At 45.2% G+C, this 22,558-nt stretch overlaps 1 protein-coding gene across 1 annotated transcript in view; it reads left to right on the top strand.

The window, feature by feature from the left end:
* Positions 1-22,558, top strand: part of TRAPPC9 (trafficking protein particle complex subunit 9) — a 187,383-nt gene that overhangs the window by 146,155 nt on the left and 18,670 nt on the right. Inside the window, exons 20-21 of the mRNA XM_056854642.1 lie at positions 5,353-5,505; positions 15,874-15,965. Of these exons, the coding sequence (XP_056710620.1) occupies positions 5,353-5,505; positions 15,874-15,965 (245 nt within the window). The remainder of the gene's footprint in view (positions 1-5,352; positions 5,506-15,873; positions 15,966-22,558) is intronic.

Consider the following 22,558-nt stretch of genomic DNA (forward strand, 5'->3'; position numbering starts at 1 on the left):
TTTGCTAGCTGTACATGTCTGTATCAAGACCACGATCTGGCTCTTTGCATACTCCTGCAACTTCTAAACCCTCTACAGACATGGCAACGGAAAAGCAAGATAAAAAACTACAAGACCTTATAGCCAAACAAACGGATACTTTTACTAAGCAAATGGAACAAATGTCCAAGCAACAAGAAAAACAAATGGAACAGCTTTCTAAACAACAAGAAGTGCAAGTGAGTAAATTGGCTGATATGCTGGCAGGGAAACTGGATATGGTAACTAAAGAAGTACAGGAGATGAAGACGCAAGTTTCATCATTACAAGCTGATATGAAGACAATGGACACATCAGTTAAGAAAATGACAGAAGACTACAAGGAAATCAAGAAAAAAGTGGATAACCATGATAATCAATTTGAAAAAGTGCAACAACAAGATGACAATACAAAGGATCAATTGGCAATTAGTATATGCCACCACAGCAGCAAGATTGGTGTATGCAGCAAAATGGAAAATGTCCGAAGTACCGGACAAGATGGACTGGATAAATAAAATGATGGAACTAGCAGAAATGGCTAAATTGACAGCATTAATAAATCAAAAGGACAATGGGGGATTTGTGGGGGAATGGGAGGCATGGAGAATGTACTGTGGAAATGAATTTAACTTAGCAAATATCCAAGGATTTGAAGTAATTTGAATGTACAGGTTTATATAAGCGTGTTATTATTAGTTTTTAAACGTTGAAGTATATGATATAATCCCAGGATAAAGAATGATTTAAATTAGAAAATATTTGCAAGGGGAAGTACTAAGAGTATAAACAGATAGAGGAGGATGGTGGGGAAGTCAATTTTTTTTCTTTTTTCTTTTTTGGTATTGATTAAATTAGTAATGTTTATATCTTTTTAAATCAATATAATACATATTGTTTTGATATTATTAAAAATAATAAAAAATCTTTAAAAAAAAAAAAGTCACTGCTGACTTAGGCCACCCCGTAGATAGGGTTTTCAAGGCAAGAGATGTTCAGAGGTGGTTTGCCATTTCCTGCTTCTGCATGGGCTGAGAGAGTTCAGAGAGAACCATCACTGGCCCAAAGTCACCTAGCAGGCTTCATGTGGAGGAGGGGGGAATTGAACTCGGCTGTCCAGGTTAGAGTCCACTGCTCTTAACCTCTACACCATGCTGGCTCTCATTAATCTACGTAAAGGTATTAAAAAATTCAATAAATGTCGCAGTAAGGTAGAATATTGCTGAACGTATATATTGCTGGTATTTGATGCCAGAAAGATTAAGGAAAATATCATTCTCTATAACAATTTATGCTGGAGATGTAAAAGGCACATGGGGTCTTTTATTCATATTCAATGGCTATGCCCAGTGACAAAGATCCTTTGGAACAAGGTAATTAAATTAGTAAGAGAAATTACTCATATAAAAATTACAATTGGATCCTGATTATGGCACTTTTGAAGTGAAACCCTAAAAGGAATTTCAATTAATAAGATTTATCAGATAGGTAATTTATTATTTTTTTGCCAGAATGTTAATTGCACAAGCATGGAGGCAAGAAAAAGCACCCAAGATCCTTAATAGTTAAGGAAAACATGGTATTCAGTATTAACGGGGTGGGGTGGGGAATCACTGCATACAAAGTATTGGGAAGGAGAAAGACAGCCACAGTTTAAATTTCTTTCATTGAATACTTGGATAAAGTTAAACCAAAAGAATCGGTAAAAATTGAAATACTTAATTTGGTTTAGTAGAAAAGGGCAAGAGTCCAGTAGCACCTTAAAGACTAACAAAAATATTTTCTAGTAGGGTATGAGCTTTCACTGAAGAAGTGAGCTGTGGCTCACGAAAGCTCATACCCTACCAGAAAATATTTTTGTTAGTCTTTAAGGTGCTACTGGACTCTTGCCCTTTTCTACTACTGCAGACAGACTAACGCGGCTACCCACTGTGAATTAATTTGGTTTAGATTCCCACTCTCCATTCTACAAAAAAGGGTTGTTTATAGGCTGCATATCTCTCTGAATTTAGATGAGATATGGTACATATTACTTCTAATCTGCCTGACTCACTAAGATTTAAGTTTTGTAAATGTATTTTTACTATGTATTGTAGTATTTATTGTACTTTGTTTTTATTGTTGCATAAACGTTAAATTGAAACTAAAGAAAAAGGAGCTTCCAACTTAGGGCGACCCTAAGAATTAATGACCTCCAAAAAGTCCTATCATTAATAGGCTTGTTGAGGTCTTGCAAACTGAGGGCCATAGCTTCCTGGGTTGAGTCAATCCATCTCATGTTGGGTCTTCCTCTTTTCCTGCTGCCTTCAACTTTTCCTAAGAACATAAGAAAAGCCATGCTGGATCAGACTAAGGTCCATCAAGTCCAGCAGTCTGTTCACACAGGGGCCAACCAGGTGCCTCTAGGAAGCCCACAAACAAGACTACTGCTGCAGCAGCATCCTTCCTGTGTTTTACAGTACCTAATATAGTCGGCATGCTCCTCTGGTCCTGGAGAGAATAGGTATGCATCATGACTAGTATCCATTTTTACTAGTAGCCATGAATACTCCTCTCTTCCATTAACATGTCCACTCCTCTCTTAAAGCCTCCCAAGTTGGCAGCCATCACCACATCTTCGGGCAGGGAGTTCCTCAATTTAACTATGCGCTGTGTAAAGAAATATTTCCTTTTATCAGTTTTTAATCTCTCACCCTCCAGCTTCAGCAGGTTCTGGTATTATGAGAGAGGGAGAAAAGCTCCCTGTCCACTCTGTCCACACCATACATAATTTTATAGACCTCTATCATGTCTCCCCTTAACCGCCTTCTTTCCAGGCTAAACAGCCCTAAGCGTTTTAACCGCTCCTCATAGGGCAGTTGCTCTAGCCCCCTGATCATTGTGGTTGCTCTTTTCTGCACCTAGCATCATTGTCTTTTCAGTGAGTCTTGTCCTCTCATAATGTTACCAAAGTATGATAGCCTCAGTTTAGTCGTTTTAACTTCTAAGGTAATGTCAGTCTTGATTTGATCTAGAACCCACTGATTTGTCTTTTTGGTGATCCACAGCATCCGTAAAACTCTCCTCCAAATGAATCAACTTTCTTTCTGTCCACTCACTTTCTGGTCTCACTTTCACATCCACACACAGCATAAACGTTAGCACGACACATTAAATGATGCAAAATTACACAATAGGATCCAATTTACAGCAAACTATTCACAGTAGTATTGATAGCATAAGGGGAAAAGAAATCATTTATTAAGAAAAGAAATCATTTTCTGTATTAGGCAAGACAGTAGGAAATACAAGGGAGAAGGGAGAAGACGCTTTGAAAGAATGTGTTCTTTTGCAGGCTGAGGGAAGAGCGTGTTCTCATACAGTCTGTGACAGAAACAGTTCTCGTAAAAGCAGAACAAAAGCTGAACTGCAAAATGTGTGCCATGTGCCAACAAAACAGAAAATGAAAGTCCAGGTTTCGCATGTGTCCAGAAATGGTTGTTGATGTGGATGCTGGCCAAATACGGGTAAAGGATGTAACTTCAAGCTATGCAGGCTGTAACGAAATGTACCTTTGAGCCAATCAGTCTGCCAGCAGAAAAAAGTTATAAAAGTGTACGTAACTATGCTCCCGCGTGCTTGCTTTGTGAAATTATTCCCAAGCGTCTATCCTCTGTAGCTACAGAATAAACTTTGTGTAGTCTTTCCATCCTGAGCGTGGTTATTGGTCTCATCTCCACCAGGCAAATGTCCCCTGTGCCTAAATCGAGTAACAGTGTCGACTACTTTTGCCATTGCCTGCCTCCGCATCACGGCCCTGGTATTTCCTCGGAGGCCTCCCATCCAAATACTTGCCAAGGTCAAGGCAGAGAGTGTGTGACCTGCCCAAGGTCACCCAGCAAGTTTCTATGGCAAAGTGGGGATTTGAACCTAGGTTTCCCAGATCCTAGTCTGACACCTGAACCACTACACCATTCTGGTTCTCAGTGTAGACCGCAGTCCCTAATAATTTCTTACAACAGAAATTATTTTTACAAATGACAGTGTTGTCCTTGATAAGGGCACAGGGCACCCACAGGAAGAGGGCCCTGAAGGATTCAATAGAGACAACCCCCCCCCGGAGTGTGCACTTATGAGCAGGGCCAATAGGGTAGCCAGGTCCCTCCTTGCCACCGGTGGGAGGTTTTGGGGGCAGAGCCCGAGGAGAGTGGGGTTTGGGGAGGGACTTCAATGCCATAGAGTCCAATTCCAAAGCGGCCATTTTCTCCAGGGGAATTGATCTCTATCGGCTGGAGATCAGTTGTAATAGCAGGAGATCTCCAGCTAGTACCTGGAGGTTGGCAACCTTAGGTGCCAAGGGCCTTGCAGGGAATGAGAGGCCTGCGTGCCTCTCCTCTACTTAGCCCTGATTGCTTTGGCGCTTGGGTCACTTGACTCAGTGAAGTGAAAAGGCCTGTTGTGGAAGTACACGCGGACTTCCCGTTCCCCAGATCTCCGTGATGGGCCTTGTGTACATGCACCCAGCCATGAAGGACAAACAGTTTTGTTGAGCCCCATAGGGATCCCTCCATGGCGGTCATCGCATTACTATTCAGTCAAGTTCAGGCCCGCATTTCTTTTTAATATGCTTATGTAATATGCTTATGTTCTTAAAGTGACAAGCCTGAAACCATTTCCCATAATTTTTCTGTATTCCCTTCCCTCCCCAAAATATGTTGATATATACACAAGGGAGCTGCTTCCTTTGCGCCCGGCTCTTTTTTATTGATGCAAAGCTGTCGGATTGCTCCTGCTTTACTGATGCTTTCGTGTTGTGATTAGGGTTGCCAGGTCCATCTTCATCACCGGCAGGAGGTTTTTGGGGCGGAGCCTGAGGAGGGCGGGGTTTGGGGAGGGGAGGGACTTCAATGCCATAGAGTCCAATGGCCAAAGCAGCCATTTTCTCCAGGTGAACTGATCTCTATTGGCTGGAGATCAGTTGTAATAGCAGGAGATCTCCAGCCGATAACTGGAGGTTGGCAACCCTAGTTGTGATGCAAATTTGTTGTGTGAAGTAGGGTTGCCAGGTTGACCCTGGCAACCGGCGGGAGGGTTGAGGTCGGGGTTATGTACAGGGTCAGTCTCATGTGTGTTATGATGGCAGTTCCTATAGCTTACACCTTCACTTCTGGGTTTCCCCCAGAAGTGACATCATCATGCTTGTGAAGATGGTGAGTCCCCCCCCTGGGTAACAGGAGGTAGGGTCGGGGGATCTGCCATCCCAACCAGGGGCTTGGCAGCTCTATCTGCAAGTCATTTTTTCATAATATTTATCTAATAGTAACAATAATTATAATTGTTGTTCTTTAACTGCAGCATGGCTATTCAAGTCGACAAGTTCAATTTTGAGAGCTACCCGGACTCGCCTGGTGAAAGAGCACAATTTACCAATCCGAGGCAGCTGGAAGAAGAGAGACAACAAGCAAAAGGTCTGGAGATCAACAGCAAGTTAGACATTCTCTGGAAAATTATATCCTTTGGGAGTCATGTTTTCCCCCTTCTCTTGAATGCTCTTGTAGCAGGCCTGTGACCTTTCATTCAAATCATTTCTAGGAAGAGGTCTGCAAGAGGAAAGGGGTTGAAATAGAGCACTTAACATGATTATAGAATTGTTAAATTTAATTGCACTCTAAATTACTTAGGACTTGCACTACGTTCGGTATAAGGCCTTACTATTTTCTGATTCAAAAATACCCATTCCAGGGTCCCTCCGTTTTCTAAAGTTTTGAGAAGAGAGAAAACTGAATTGTGTGCTATTTTTGCACACTTCAGACTTTCTTTTCCAGAAAGTTCAGAGGCAGGATAGTGTAGGGAAATGAAGAAAGGCTGTGAAGGTCTGGGAATTTCCAGTTTATAAAAGAGACAGCTAAGGGGGGGGGGAGGAGAAAGAGATGATAGAGGTTTACCAAAGTATGCACAGGTTAGAGGAGACAGAAAGAACCTTTTCTGTCTCCTCCTAAATACTGGAGCTCAAGGGCATCCAATGTGGCTGACGGACAGTAGATTCAGGACTGACAAAAGGAAATACTTCTTTAAACCGAGAATGATTAAAATGTGGAATGTACTGCCAGAGGATGCATCGATGGTCACAGGCATAGACATCGATTCATGGAGGAGAGGTCTATCAGTGGCTACTAGCCATAGTGACTAAAGGGAGCCTCCACATTCAGAGGCAGTCAACATCTGAATCCCAGTGCTAGGAGGCAACATCACAGGAAGGCTTCAACCTCTATGCTCTGTTGTTGGACGTCCAGAGGAACGGGTTGGCAGCTGTGTGAGACAGGATGCTGGACAAGATGGACCACTGGCCTGATCCATCAGGGCTCTTCTGATGTTCTTATGAGATGTCAGCTGGGGAGACAGAGTCTGGTTCTCGGCCACAATCTGGTTGGAGGTGCAAGCGCAGAAGCCCCATTAAGGAGCTTCTAGCAAGATCCTGGAGCATTTTTTGCTGCTTCCTAAAGAGGATGGCAGGCGTTTTTGATGACAGGTTCAAGAACCTTGAAGAGGAACCACAGTGGCCTGCTGGATGGTTAGCACCCTATTTTTTTCTAATTTTCCTTGGGCTACTTTTTAAAAGAGCAAATGATGTGGCTGTTTAAGCTGCTGGTGCCAAGGTCCACAGAGGGACCACAGTGCTTCTGCACTTAAGCAAAGGCCCAAACAGTTTCCCTTGCCATTTCCCGGGACAATCATGATCATCAGGTCTATTGGTAGGGGTGCCAATCTCCAGCGGGATCTCCCACTATTACAACCGATCTCCAGGCGACAGAGATGAAGAAGAAAAGTTGGTTTTTATATGCTGACTTTCTCTACCACTTAAGGGAGACTCAAACTGGCTTACAATCACCTTCCCTTCCTCTCCCCACAATAGACACCCTGTGAGGTAGGTCGGATTAAGAGAGCTCTAACAGAGCTGTGACTAGCCCAAGGTCACCCAGCTGGTTTCATGTGTAGGAGTGGGGAAACAAATCCAGTTCACCAGATTAGCCTCCACTGCTCATGTGGAGGAGTGGGGAATCAAACCCAGTTCGCCAGATTAGAGTCCACCGCTCCAAACCACTGCTCTTAACCAGTACACCACGCTGGCTCCCTGGAGAAAATCAGTTCCCCTGGAGAAAATGGCCGCTTTGGAAATTGGACTCTATGGCATTGAAGTCCCTCCCCAAGCCCCGCCCTCCTCAGGCTTTGCCCCCCCAAAATCTCCAGGTATTTCCCAACCCGGAGTTGGCACCCCCTATCTATTGGTTAATGGAACACAGAGATGTTTAGCTATAAGGAGGTACTTCTCGCTTCACTGCTCAGCATGTGCAGAGACACTCCCTTGAGTTTAGGAATATTGTGCTATAATTTAAAGGAACAAGGTCCTAATTTTCATTCAGGCAGTATCACCTAAGTGTGTTTTAATGCACTGAGAGAAATTATATTAAGAAACCAGTTTTGGGAGGGTGATTAAAAACAATTCTTAAGCATGTGCTGATGGCATCTGCTGTTGTCGGCGGCGCAGAATCGTGTTTCTGCAATTCATTATCTGAACAGATGGCACACAATTTTTAGACAGGCTAATATTTTTCAGCCTGTGATTTTTTTAAAAAAATAATATTTTCTAAATATTTAGTAGGTTATTCAAAATAAGAGCTATTTCTGAAGCACTTTGGCAGCTCGAATAGCATCCTTGGCAAGCAGGGCGGCTGTTCGGCAGCTAGAAATGGGAAATACTTGTCCTTGGTTATTTAAAGGGGGGGGGGGAGATTAACAAATAATTTAGAAAAAGGTTTTTTTGTGCCCGTGCTTCCGGTTCAGATCTGATAGAGCAGGGGTGGGGAACCATTTTCCTGCCGAGGGCCATTTGCACATTTATAACATCTTTCGGGGACCATACCAGGTGTAGATCTCCTGGTGTGGGGGGGTGAAGCTAGGGTTGCCAGGTCTCCAGCCACCACCTGGAGGTTGGCAACCCCAGGGGAGGCCACACAGAGAAGGCCTGCAGTACGCCCCCGCTCCCCCCTCCCAGGCGGGAGGGCAGCCAGCTGTGGGCCCCAGCAAACGAGGCGCCTGGGGGGCGCAGCCTGCAGTTGATCGGTAAGGGAGGAAGGGAAACAGAGAAAGAGGAAAAGGGAGGGAGGGAGAAAGAGAGAGAAAGGGAGAAAGAAATGGAGAGAGGGGGAGAAAGAAAGAAAAGGATGGAGGGAAAGGAAAAAAAGGATGGAGGGAGACAAAGAAAGAGACAGAAAAAGAGAGAGAAAGAGATGGAGAGAAGAGTGACAGAAAAAGAGGAAGAAAAGAGTGAAAAGCCTCCCCACACACACACACGCACGCCGGCCCGTGCGACTGGGCCCCAGCCTCCCCACCTTCCCCGCCCACACACACGGCGGCGCACGGAGCCCCAAGCAACCAGGCCCCGTCTCCATGCCCCCCCAGAGTCCATAAAAGCCCCCCCCCAAGCCCGATCGGCTCCCGCATGCATGCTCTGCCGCGAGAGCCGCCAGCCTACCCCCCCCCCGCTGCTCAACAGTCAACAGGCAGCGAGAGGGGCTTACAATGTGCCGCAGCATTCCTGCATGCCGCGGCTGTAGGGGCCAGCCTTGGGGGAAGCATCCCTCCCCTCTCGCAGACCAACAACCGACAGTCGGTGAGAGGAGGTTCAAAGGGCGCTATAGCGCCCCTGTAAGCCATGGCCCCAGGAACACCCTCGGGGAGGGCCGCCCTGCGCCCCGCCTCCACGGCAGGGTTCCCGGAGCTCCTGAGGACCACCAAAAATGTCCTCGGGGGCCGCATACGGCCCCCAGGCCTGAAGTTCCCCATCCCTGTGATAGAGAAAGACGTCTGCAAAAATTGGTCATGTGTGGGGTTATACATGGGATTATTCATTTCCCCCTTCTCTCCCTCCCCCCCCCCCACGTATGTTGGTAGCAAGGATCCAGGTTTGGCATGTTTATTTACTGTCTCGGGCTAACTACCATGGAGGTTTGGGTACGTAGATAAAGAAATAGTATCTTTGGAAGGGGCAGTTTACAGTGGAGAAGCAGCTGTGGGAAGTGGACAGCGGGAGATTCACCCTGCTGAACCGCTGCTCCAGATTGATCGCCCGTGCTGTGTTTTCAGCACCAGTGTGGTGTAGTGGTTAAGAATCAGCGTGGTGTAGTGGTTAAGAGCAGTGGTTTGGAGCAGTGGAGTCTGATCTGGAGAACCGGGTTTGATTCCTCACTCCTCCATTTGAGCTGCGGACGCTAATCTGGTGAACTTGGTTGGTTTCCCCACTCCTACACATGAAGCCAGCTGGGAGACCTTGGGCTAGTCACAGTTCTCTTGGAACTCTCTCAGGCCCACCTACCTCACAGGGTGTCTGTTTTGGGGAAGGGAAGGTGATTGTAAGCCAGTTTGAGTGTTCCTTAAGTGGTGGAGAAAGTCGGCATATAAAAACCAACTCTTCTTCTTTCCCCAAAGGGAGTGCCAAACGCACATTTGCAGGCATGTGTTTGGAACCCTTATGTGAAACGGTTGGATGACAATCTCCGAAATGCATTCATCACTTCTATCGTCAATAAATAAATAAATCCTGGGGAGATCAAAGGAATGGTATACCTCCCTTCTTCTATGAGACCTTGAGCCTGGAACCATGGATAGAGTTGCTAGAGTCTACCAAGGTTCAGTGCTGATTTAATGACATGTATGTTATTTTTAGTAATCGTTTTCTTTAAATATTTTGCTAATATGTGTTTTATTCTGCTGTTCTATCACCATAATAAATGATTGATTAATTGGCCGCAACCCTCATGGGTGGAAAAAGGAAGGGAAAAGTGTATGATCTGGAGCCGAGTAGTTTTGCGGAAGAAATTATGCACCTCTTTCTCCAGCTTCTTTGTGCTCTATGTTTGCCTACCTTATTCTGAGTCAGACTGTTGGTCCATCTGGTTCAGGACTGCCTACTCCTCTTCTGACTTTCAGATAGAGAAATTGATATTTATCAGCATCTGCTCCCTGACATCCTTTTGATTGGAGAAACCTAGGACAGAACAGTTGACAGTTCTACGTGCAAAGCCAGTGCTCGGTCATTGTGGCACCAAGCTAAGCTCATGTTGGCAACTGCGTGGCGTAGTGGTTAACAGCGTGGGACTCTAATCTGGAGAAGCGGGTTTGATTCCCCAATTGTACACATGAAGCCTGCTGGGTGACCTTGGGCTAATCACATTTCTCTCCGAACTCTCTCAGCCTCACCTACCTCACAAGGTATCTGCTGTGGGGAGGGGAAGGCAAGGCAATTGTAAGCCACTTTGAGACTCTTAAGGAGAGAAAAGCGGGGTATAAAAACCAACTCTTCTTCTCCTTCTGTTTCTGCTTCTCATCCTCCTCCTTTTTCTTCGTCATCATTGGCAACTTCATAGTATTATGCAGTAATCCTATCTCTAGACTGCATGCCTGGAGTTCTCAGGAGGTCTCCCATTCAGGCTCTGATCAGGTCAAGACTTGCTTAGATTCAGCATCGTTGCTACATGATATGCCTTTAAAACCCATACTGAGACCCAGTTATAGTTGAATATTATGTTGAAAGATTACAGGCTGACATAAGATACCAATCCATATACAATAGGTAGTACAAATATTGGGACTACGAGGATGAATGGTGGCAGCTGATGGCTGGAGCCAAGGAAGAAAGGAACTTCAAATGTTGTTTAGTATCAATTTCAGTTAAAATTATTATGACTCCAGACTCTGGAAACATTGTTCTTTCTAAGGGACAAACAGGATAATATTCCTGGTCTCTATCCAAAGAAGCGTGAAACTATTTTCATGAGCCAAGTAGGCTTAAACTTATATATTTTTCTTTCTCTGAAACAGCAGACCTTAGGCTACCTGGCAAACAATTTTTAAAGCTTGAACACTGAAGAACAGTACTTGATACAGCACACAATTCAAATAAGAAGAAGTTAGATATGAGTCTACATAGATCATGAAGATGATTTCAGAGGATGGCTGTGTTGGTCTGCAGTAGAAGAGCTAGAATCGAGTCTGGTAGCACTTTAGAGACCAAGAAGGTTTTCGGGGTATGAGCTTTCGAGAGTCAAAGCTCCCCTCATCAGATACAAGTAGGAAAGTCTCCAATATGGCTACCCTTTGCAACTGTGTTAAGAACATAAGAAAGGCCATGCTGGATCAGACCAAGGTCCATCATGAACAGGAGTCTGTTTGCACAATGGCCAACCAGGTTCCTCTAGGAAGCCCACAAACAAGACAACTGCAGCAGCATTATCCTGCCTGTGTTCCGAAGCACCTACTATATTAGGCATACTCTTCTGATCCCAGAAAGAATAGGTATGCATCATGGTTAGTAGCCATTTTGACTAGTAGCCATAAATAACCCTCTCCTCCATGAACATGTCCACTCCCCTCTTAAAGCCTTCCAAGTTGGCAGCCATCACCACATCCTGGGGCAGGAAGTTCCACAATTTAACTATGTTGGCTCTACACAGATCATGAGCCCCCAACCCATACCTCAGATGTTGTGAATGAATCAGGTTCAATCTTTTGGGGAGAAGAGCTGGGGACAAGCAAGTTTTCATTACTGTGCCGTGTTTTTTTTTTGGCATCTGTCTACACCCTCTCCTTCTGTTTACTAGTAACCGGTCACGTTGAGGCTTTCATAAACATTTCTCAGCAGTGTTTGAATTGTGTTTCTCCCTTCTGCCACCATTTCTGTGGCTGCTGCTTCAAAGAAGATCCTTCTTTGTTTATTGTTTATCTCATGCACGTGCATGAGAACCAATGCTGGAATATGTGATATAATATTTATTTATTTATTTTAAAGATAAACTGCCAGATCACCGGTGAAACTTAGAGGAATTTTACTCTCTAGCAGCTCTGCAGCTGATCTAAGGAAGATCTTTCACTATAGAGGTGAAATCAGCAAACGGTTTCTCCATATCTGTGGAGAACGTGTGGACGATTAAACATACTGGTTAGAAGTCATGGCAGATGGGGGAATGGAAATTAATGAAGAATGATGGAATTGTACACCATCACCAGCCACATCAAAAACATACTTCCAGACCAGCTGAGACCAAGAGTGCTATGTCAGTTCATATTAGAAAAGTCACAGTGCAATTTATTTATTTATTCAAAATATTTGTTAGCTACCTTTCTCCCTTATAAATAAAACAATTATTTAAAAAACAAACAAAATAAGAACAATATAAATAATACAACAAATATAAAAACACATCAAAGGTCAAAATTAAAAAACTCCAACTAGGACTGCCAGTAAATAAAAACTAAATCAGTCAAATGCAGCCCTAAATGAAGCGGTCTTCAACTGCCTCCTATCAACAGTAAGGGGGAGCATGCACACTGCCCTGGGGAGGTTGTTACATAATTGTGGGGCTGTTACCGAAAAGGCCCTCTCTCATACACCCACTATAAGTGCTTTTTTTGTTAGATAGGACAGTCAGGAGGGCTTCTGCCCATGATCCTAATTCCAGGGCAGGAACTTTTGGGAGAGCTTGAACAATGAAGAAACCATGTAGGGCTTCAACATCATACTAGACGTTCTAGAATGGGAAGGCAAATTAGGATAATGCCAGGGAAAACATGGGAATGCAAGAGGCTGAGACTAATGTTGCCTGGCTCCTCTATGCAGAGATGCTGTCAGTCCTGGAGAGCAAAAGTGTAGCCGCGAGGCAGCACCCGCTAACCAACGCACTTGTGTGTGTGTTAAGTGCCGTCAAGTCGCTTCCGACTCATGGCGACCCTATGAATGAAAGTCCTCCAAAATGTCCTATCTTTGAGAGCCTTGCTCAGATCTTGCAAATTGAAGGCTGTGGCTTCCTTTATTGAGTCAATCCATCTCTTGTTGGGTCTTCCTCTTTTCCTGCTGCCCTCCTTTTTTCCTATCATGACGGTCTTTTCCAGTGACTCTTGTCGTCTCATGACGTGACCAAAATACGACAGCCTCAGTTTAGTCATTTTAGCTTCTAGGGTCAGTTCAGGCTTGATTTGATCTATAACCCACTGATTTGTTTTTTTGGCAGTCCACGGAATCCGCAACACTCTCCTCCAACACCACATCTCAAAGGAATCTATTTTCTTCCTATCAGCTTTCTTCATTGTCCAGCTTTCACACCCATACATAGTAATAGGGAATATAATGGCATGAATTAATCTAGTCTTGGTGGCCAACGCATTTAGCGGGATGAAAATGCCACGGTAATCAATGCTTATGGTAAGCTGTATTCATTAATCATTTGAAGAAGTTTTCCATTAGTGTAATTTCTGTTTATGAAAATGCGCTAATTTATTTGTGCTGAGTTAGCGCTGGGATGCATTTATTGCTCTGTATTTATTCACATCAAAAGTGACAAGCGAGACAGAGAGAAACATCTTTGAAGCATGACGCCTCAGGTGAAGCTGCTCAGCAAAGAGAAAGCAACTAAGGGCTGTGAAGCTCGTTGTAGTTTTTTTTTTTTTTTTTTTAAAGACCCTCAACAGATGGTTATTTTAGTTATCTGACAATTCCCATGTAACACCGCTGGTATGGTGGTGGAAAGTGCCATCAAATCGCAGACAACTTATGGCGACCCCGTAGGGTTTTCAAGGCAAAAGATGAACAGAGGTGGTCTTCCGTTGCCTACCTCTGCCTAGCAACCCTGGACTTCCTAAGAGGTTTACCACCCAACTGCTAACAAGATCCAACCCTGCTTAGACAGTGAGATCTGATGAAGTCCGGCTAGCCTGGGCTGTCCAGATCAGGGCCATCATTACTGGTATAGTATGCTGGAAACATATTCCTACTTCTCAGCAATGACTTGTATCCTAAAAAATATGCCATCAACTTTCTCCGGTTTCCTTAAAGATGAGCATTTGCTAAATACAGTGCAAGGTCTTTGCACACTTATTACTTCTAAGAGCTCATCTTGGATAATACAGCTAAGCATCCATCTGGAGGAGGCAGTTTGCTGAATTCCAAGATGTGAAGGCTGTGTGAACAATCCAAACAGCAAGCTGTATTTGTTTTGGTTTGCCCTTTATGCTACTAGTGATATCAGCAGCACGGAAAAAAATGGTTAGAAATAGGCTTGAAAGAACCAAGAGGCTCACGTTGTAGGGCTCCAGGCCCCGTGCTATGTATCCACAATGGCCCAAGTCCAGTCCTTGGTATCTTCAGTTAACAAAGGATCACTTGCAGTAAGACTTGGAAAGAGCTCTGCTTGAGAACTGGTCACTCAGAATGACCAATATAGAAGAAGAGCTGGTTTTTATATGCCAGTTTTCTCTACCCATTGAAAGAGAATCAACCCAGCTTACAATCTCCTTCCCTTCCTCTCCCCAAAACAGACACCTTGTGAGGTAGGTAGGGCTGAGAGAGTTCAGAGAGAACTGTGAGTAGCCCAAGGTCACCCAGCTGGCTTCATGTGGAGGAGTGGGGAAACCAACCCGGTTCACCTGATTAGAGTCCACTGCTCATGTGGAGGAGTGGGGAATCAAACCTGGTTCTCCAGATTAGAGACTACCGCTCTAAACCACTACACCACGCTGGCCTCAAAGTGGATAGGGCAAAGTGGATCAATGGCTTGATTGCACATAAGGTTGAGCTTGCATAAATCCACAAAATAGTAGTTTCTTTATTGTGCGCACAAATTCATAAAAAGATGGATTTATGCTAGCTCAACCTTGGTTCCCAACCTGTTTTTGGGAGGTTGGGTTTGGTTCCCTTCATCCTTGCTTGAGTTTAGTTTCTGAGTGTGCATAAGGCCATCAAGTGTTCTTGCTCCTTGGGTCAGAAGACAGATTCAGTCATGTGTTCAGAAGATAGTTTCAGGTGGGCAGTCATGTTGGTCTGTGGTAGAAGATCAAGGATTGAGTCCAGTAGCACTTTAAAGATCAACAAGATTTCCAGGTTATAAGCTTTCGATAGTCAAGGCTCCCTGTTTCTGACAAAGGGAGCTTTGACTCTCCAACCTTTCTGAGCCTCTGAGCACCTTTGAAATTGTGGCACAGCGTGGTGGGCACAGCCTCGAAATGGCTGCCACAGGAAGGGAAGCCAACCACAAAGTGAAAATCCTTGTGTTGTGGCGGCGGCTGCACAGCCAGTCAAATCTCCAATGGCCAATCAGAAACCTTGCTGGGCAGAAGCCCCAACTGGTGTTTCTTACTTTCTAAAAACACTTAGTGGCCATCAGGAAAGGTGTCAGCAGGCCCCGTGGCGCTCATTGGTACCACATTGGGGACCTCTGGCTTATACCCTGAAAACCTTGTTGATCTTTAAGGCGTTACTGGACTAGAATGTAGATGTGCAGAAAAGATAACCCAACAGGAGAAGCAGGGTGTCTCCCCACATTTAGCCATTACATGATGTTGAATCTTCATTAAGAAGAAGAGTTGATTTTTATATGCCAACTTTCTCTACCTTTTAAGAAGTCTCAAACCGGCTTACAACGACCTTCCCTTCCTCTCCCCACAACAGACACCTTGTAAGGGAGGTGGAGCTGAGAGAGTTCAGAGAAAACTCTGGCTGGCCCAAGGTCACCCAGCTGGCTTCGTGTGTAAGAGTGGGGAAACCTGAGAGAGTTCCAAGAGAACTGTGACTAGCCCAAGGTCTCCCAACTGGCTTCATGTGTAGGAGTGGGGAAACCAACCCGGTCCACCAGATTAGAGTCCGCCGCTCATCTGGAGGAATGGGGAATCAAACCCGGTTCTCCAGATCAGGGTCCACCATTCCACACCACCGCTCTTAACCCCTACACGATGCTGGGGTCAAGACTTAAAAATGGTTATGCAGGGGTGTTTTCTTTCTCTCCCCCCCCCAGCTGTATTTCTCTCTGGTGTTCCTTGACTTATCATTTACCCCTCTTTGAAGCGTGAAGGGGAAGCGAGCGTGGAAGGAGTTCTCAATCAACTAGTACTGGAGCACCTGCAGTTGGCTCCTCTCCAGTGGGGTGAGTAATACTGAAAAGACGGATGATTCTGTAACGTTTGCCTTCCGATGCAGTGCTTCTTACCAAAGTGAACTCTGTTCAGCAATGGATATTGTGGCTCACTGCTTTCATCCCCCCCCTCCAGTTGTTTCTTGAAAATTGCTGATGTATAATGACTTTTCTCCGACTATGTTGCATTGACTTGCCTGCTGAAAATCATCAAGGGCAGATTTTTATTGTTTGAAAGCTGATTATTACTGTCGGGTTATAGTTTTGCTGTCTAGTACCTGCTGCAATAGAGGAGAGATTTGTTCTTCCTGCCCCGCCTCCCCAAACACACACTGCTAATTATTTTGTACAAGGCGTAACTCTGATGCATTGTAGTGTGTACCGTTGAGTAACTTATCTAACGCAGTACGTACTGATCAATGACAAAAGCCATGTTTTCAATTACATTTCGCAAACTGCGGGGCTTTTTATATTCTCTCTGTGCATACTGTCAACACAGGAAAACGCTCCCGTAGCGAATTGAAAGGGGGTGCGTGTCTGTAACTGTATGCTGGGAAGGGCTGTGTAAGCAAAACGGGAGCCACCGTACATGTTACGTGGCAGGCCCTGTGTAATGTGTTCTTGGGGTTTTGTATACGTGTGAAGGGTGGCAGCTGGGGGCCATGAATTTGAGCCAGGGGAAGGAGAAAAGGGGGCTGTGCAGTTCTTTCCCCTCTGTCTTTCCCTCCGCAGATGGAAGTAATTAGTTTGGGGAGGAGAAGTTGCGAGTGGGAAAATGTCTGTTGCCAGCTCCCTCTTCGCAACCTGTGGGAGGTTTTTGGGGCAGAGCCTGAGGAGGGCTGGGTTTGGGGAAGGGAAGGGACTTAGGCTTACCAGGTCCCTTTGCTCCACTGGCGGGAGCTGTTCAGCCGCACGCGATGCACCTACGTCACTTCCCGGTTTACTCGGAAGCGAAGCGGACGCTCTATCAATCTTGGCTTGAAGCTCTATGGTTTCCATAGAGTTGGTTTCCATAGAGTTTCGAGAAGGTTGCTAGAGTGTCCGCGTCACCTCTGGGTAAAACCGGAAGTGACATGGGCGCATCGCGGGGGCGCGTGTGCACTCGTTGCCCGCCGGCCCTCAGGTAATCAGCTGGCAGCCTGGTGGATTGGCAGGATTTTACCCGCCACCACCGGGCACTTGGCAATCCAATTGCCAAAGCGGCCATTTTCTCCAGGTGAACTGATCTCTACCCCAAAAACATTGTTGGTCCCTAAGGTTCCACTGGACTCAAGTCTGGCTGCCCCTTTAGTATGGCATTTCCTTTGCCCTCAAGGAAACAGAAAGATGTCTTTCTTATAAAGCATTTTGTAGTAGTTTATGGTTAAGGTTGCCAGCTCCAGGTTGGGAAATTCCTGCAGTGGAACCTGAGGAGGATGGGGTTTGGGGAAGGGAGGGACTTCAATGGTGTATAATGCCATAGAGCCCACCTCCCAAAGCAGCTATTTTCTGCTGGTGAACTGATCTCTGTTGGCTGGAGATCAGTTGTAATCCCAGGAGGTCTTCAGCCACCACCTGGTGTTTGGCAGCCCTACTTATGGTGGTACGTGTTTCTTAACCGACATGCAAAGTGACTAAATAAAAATGGAAAAGACTGTATATATTTAAAAAGGTGAATGCCTTAACAATAGGAAATAGTCTGCAGGTTAATATGAGAATATTGAGCTTCTTGTTAGCAACTGATTTTTTCCCTTCAAGTCCTTTGTTTTTAAAATAGATGTCTATTAAAAATGTGCAATAAGTCATGACTAATCTAATTGAACATCTCTGAGTACAATACACTTTCTATCACTTATAAGTTTCTTTTTTACTGCCAGGCAAATGTAGAAATAGACTTGTGTTTAATGTGCACAAACAATGCCGCCAACATATTTTTTTAAAAATGAAAAAAGCAAGCTTTATGTTCAAAGGGTTTTCTGTGAAGCACATTAATGCCAATTTTAGAGACGGATTTGTTTGTGACTTTTCCTGAATTATCATCTAACATTTTTTTTAAAAATCATACAAAGGAAGACATTAGTTAAGAAACTGGGAATATTATGGCTTTGACATGTCAATACACACACACACACGCACACACACAATAAGTTAGACATTACATTTATTTATGGTTTTGTCTCAAGCATCACCTAATGGGTGATCAGAGACTTAACAAGAGAGTCAAACTCTCCTCTACAGATCCAGCCTTTGTTGTGTGACATCCATCAGAATTTGGGGAAGGGCCTGAGACAGCTAAATATATATTGTAGTGGTTAAGAACGTGGTGTAGTGGTTAAGAGCGGTGGACTCTAAGCTGGAGAACTGGGTTCGATTCCCAGCTCCTCCACATGACCTTGGGCCAGTCACAGTTCTCTCAGAACTCTTTCAGCCCCACCTATCTCACAAGGTGCCTGTTGTGGGGGAGGGGGAAGGGAAGGTGTTTGTAAGCCACTTTGAGACTCCTTACGGTAGAGAAAAGTGGGGTATAACACCAACTCGTCTTCCTTTTCTTCCGTTTGGACACCGATGCAGAAAGCTGAGAGCTTTTAGCTGGAAGTAGTTAAAAACCAGGCTGCAGACTGGGTGTTGGTGGTGGTCAGCAATTGTTCTTTGGGAATATGATGCAGATTTCGCAGTTGTGTGTAAATTAGGGTTGCCAACTGAATTACAGCTCCTCTCCAGACTACAGCAATCAGTTTTCCTTGAGAAAATGGCTGCTTTGGAGGGAGGACTCTATTGGCATTATACCCCGCTGAGGTGCGTCTCCTCCTGAGGTACCTGTCCTCCAAGACTCTACCCCCCAAATTCTCCAGGAATTGTCCCAGCCAGGAGGGGCAACCCTAGTTTGAGTCTGTTTACCCTATGTGCCTCTTTTATATTTCTGAGCAACCGTATTGCCAAGAGGCCTCAAGATCTCTTTTACATACACGAAACGAAACTCTGTAGTTCTCTTCTTGCGCATCTCCACTGTGAAGCACGTAACACTATAAATTAATTGTGAACCTCCGGAGAGTAGATGTAAGTTTTAGTAATTCTTTATTACTAAAAAAATAAGGTAAAACTTGCACTGGTGTTCTAAAACACAACTGTCAAGCTGCTTGTTCTTTCAACTCTGGTTTGATCCTTAACCTCAGAAGAAAGTTGCGAGGAAAATCTTGACCCTCTTCCTAGGGAGGTGTTTTAATTGAAGTAACTTGCTGATCTTTTTCCCCACCATACCCACGTGGAGATTCTTAGGTCATATTTCAGAATCCATATTTGCATGTTTTAATAATTCAACAAGTTGCTCTTAATTAGTTAAAATGCGGGAGGCACTTTGCAGATGCCACAAATGGTATATGTTTAAGTGATTGCTTAATGGCAACTCGTGCTTAAAATTCAGCAAGCATTTAATTACAATAAAGTGCACAGTATGAAATCAAATAAAACCTGAAGAACTAAAATATTGAGCTGTGTTTGCTCTGTAAATCATCACTTTTGGGCTTTTTAGGGCAACTGATACTGGAAAGTAGGTTTTTTTTTGCGGGGTGGAGAGTTCAGGATTAGCAGCTTCAAATTACCTTTGAGAACCATATGGCCAAAATTTAGTGATTTTTTAAAACATGAGATTGCCAGAAAATGCAGATAAACACAGACACCAACACACAAACACATGAACACATGACGCTGCCTTATACTGAATCAGACCCTTGGTCCATCAAAGTCAATCTTGTCTACTCAGACTGGCAGCGGCTCTCCGGGGTCTCTCAGGTAGAGGTTTTCATATCACCTCCTTGCCTAGTCCCTTTAACTGGAGATGCCGGGGATTGAACCTGGGACCTTCTGCAAGCCAAGCAGATGCTCTACCCCTGAACCAACTGAATCTACAGACTCATAAAACAAATGAGAAAGTTAGTGCTACCTAAAGGTGGTTGTAGGATTTGGGGGCCCTTCCAGTGGTGTTGCCTTACGCGGGTAACAAAGATCTGGACATTTCTCAGGAGACTGGGGAAAATCTGCAAGCACAGAGTTGGGGAGAGTGAGTCATCTTCTAAGGAAGTACACTGAATTAGAAAGCAGCAATTAGGAGATATTTAAAAATACTTTTATCAGTTATCAGTGCTCTGTGATGAACTTTGGACCAGATGATGATATTACATGTTCCATTTATCTTTGGCTTTATGTACTTCTGGTTTCTTGGGTTTTTTCCAGCGTTGCTGTCTCAGGTTTGGGTTACTTTTGGAATAATGCTTACCTTATATACCCGTGTATAAGCCGACCCGCGTATAAGCCGACGTGCCTAATTTCTCCCCAAAAATGGGGAAAAATTAGGCACCCGCGTATAAGCCGAGGGTCGGCTTATAACCCCTCCCCCCCTCGCAGGCTTACCTGAGCTCCCGGCAGCAAGCGGCTGGGCCTGGCGGCGGTGCGGCCCGGCGAGGGCCGGGGCAGGCTCCCTGCAGCCGCAGGGGGCCGCCCCAGGCTGCTCTCGGCCGCGAGAAGCGGCGGCGCAGCCCGGTGAGGGCCGGGGCAGCCTCCCTGCAGCCGCAGGGGGCCGCCCCAGCCGGCGAGAAGCGGCGGCGCGGCCTGGCGGGGGCCGGGGCGGCCTCCCTGCAGCTGCAGGGGGCCGCCCCAGGCAGCTCTCGGCCGGCAAGAAGCGGCGCGGGCCCAGCGGCAGTGATGGCGGTAAGTTCCCCCTCCCTCCTCCCTCCTCCCCCCTCCCCTATCCTACCGTATTGACCCGCGGATAAGCCGAGTTCGGCTTTTTCAGACCTTTTTGGGGGCTGAAAAACTCGGCTTATACGCGAGTATATACGGTAGTAGGTAGAGTAAAAGGTGAGGTAAAGATCCCCTGTGCAAGCACCAGGTCATTCCTGACCCATGGGGTAACGTCACATCCCGACGTTTACTAGGCAGACTTTGTTTACGGGGTGGTTTGCCATTGCCTTCCCCAGTCATCTTCCCTTTACCCCCAGCAAGCTGGGTGCTCATTTTGTCGACCTCAGAAGGATGGAAAGCTGAGTCAACCTTGAGCCGGCTGCCTGAAACCGACTTCCGTCGGGATCGAACTCAGGTCGTGAGCAGAGCTTGGACTGCAGTACTGCAGCTTACCACTCTGCGCCACGGGGCTCCTTGTAGAGAGGGCCTGATAAACAAGCACTGCTGTCGCAACGACAGGAGGCTAAATTGTGAAAAGGAAAAAATGAAAATACATCTGTGCATAGTTAGGTGCTCGTGAAATGAACATGCCGAAATGAAGAGACAATTTGTAAAAATAAATAAATAAATAAACAGTTTGGGATTTAAACTGCAGCATCAAGGCAGAGGCTCCTGTGAAAGAGAAGCAAAGCAAAAGTTTTGCCTTGAGGAAAATAAAGGTACAATATTTTGGCTGATGTAGCAAAAGCTCTGTAGACTGCGACTATGAACAGTAATGCTGGGTTTTATGATTCCTGGAAGAGACGAGGCATAGAGGCAGGATTCTCCCCACCCACCCCCACGAAACAGTTCTGAATGTACACAACTCAAGCAAGACTTTTGATTAAGATACCTTGAGTCGTCAACAGCTGAGGGATAAGTATTAACAGTGGTGGAAACCTGACATGTGTCATATCCTTGAAATGTGTTCATAGTTATTGTCTAGTGCAGAATGCTGTGGTTAGACTGAAGAAGAAGAGGAGGAGTTGGTTTTTATATGCCAAGTTTCTCTACCACTTAAGGAAGAATCACCTTCCCTTCCCACAACAGACACCCTGTGAGGTAGGTGGGGCTGAGAGAGCTCTAAGAGAGCTTTGACTAGCCCAAGGTCACTCAGCTGGCTTCATGTGTAGGAGTGGGGAAACCAACCTGGTTCACCAGATTAGCATCTGCCACTCATATGGAGGAGTGGGGAATCAAACCTGGTTCTCCAGATTAGAGTCCGTCGCTCCAAATTACCACTCTTAATCACTACACCACACTGGCTCTCTGTCAGGGTCAGCAGTTGGGAGCAACAATTACACTAGTTTCCAATCCATTCCCGAGCCCAATTCAAGGTGTTGGTTTTGATCTTTAAAGCCCTGCATGGCTTGCAACCGAGGTATCTGAAGGACCATCTTCTTCCATCTGTTCCTGCCTGGGAATTAAGATCACAGGGAGGGGCTCTTCTGACTGTCCCATCAATCAAAGAAGCCTGTTTAGTGGATACACAAGAGAGGGCCTTTTCAGTGGCCTCCACAGGGAGGTGTGCCTCGCCCCCTTGCCTTCTATCTTTAGGTTGGCAACCCTACCAGCACATCATGGAACTGAATTGGATTATTACCCCATTTGCTCTCCCTTCCACTTACTTACCAGGGCCAACCATGCTTAGCTTCCAAGATCTGATGAGATTGGGCTAGCCTGGGCTATCCAGATCAGAGCAGTCTGTCTCTGTCTCTCTGTCTCTCTGTCTCTCTCTCTCTCTCTCTCTCTCTCTCTCATACACACAAACACACAAAATTTAAAAAAATAATATATGCATGTGTGTATTGTGGAGAGTTTGTCTGTCTGTATCCACTAGTCTAAACTTATTTACTAAGATATTGATGCTGAATATTGTAGCAGCTTTATCCTCAATTGCTTCTCTCTTT

The sequence above is a fragment of the Euleptes europaea genome, chromosome 8 (assembly GCF_029931775.1).
Source record: "Euleptes europaea isolate rEulEur1 chromosome 8, rEulEur1.hap1, whole genome shotgun sequence".
Classification (NCBI taxonomy): domain Eukaryota; kingdom Metazoa; phylum Chordata; class Lepidosauria; order Squamata; family Sphaerodactylidae; genus Euleptes; species Euleptes europaea.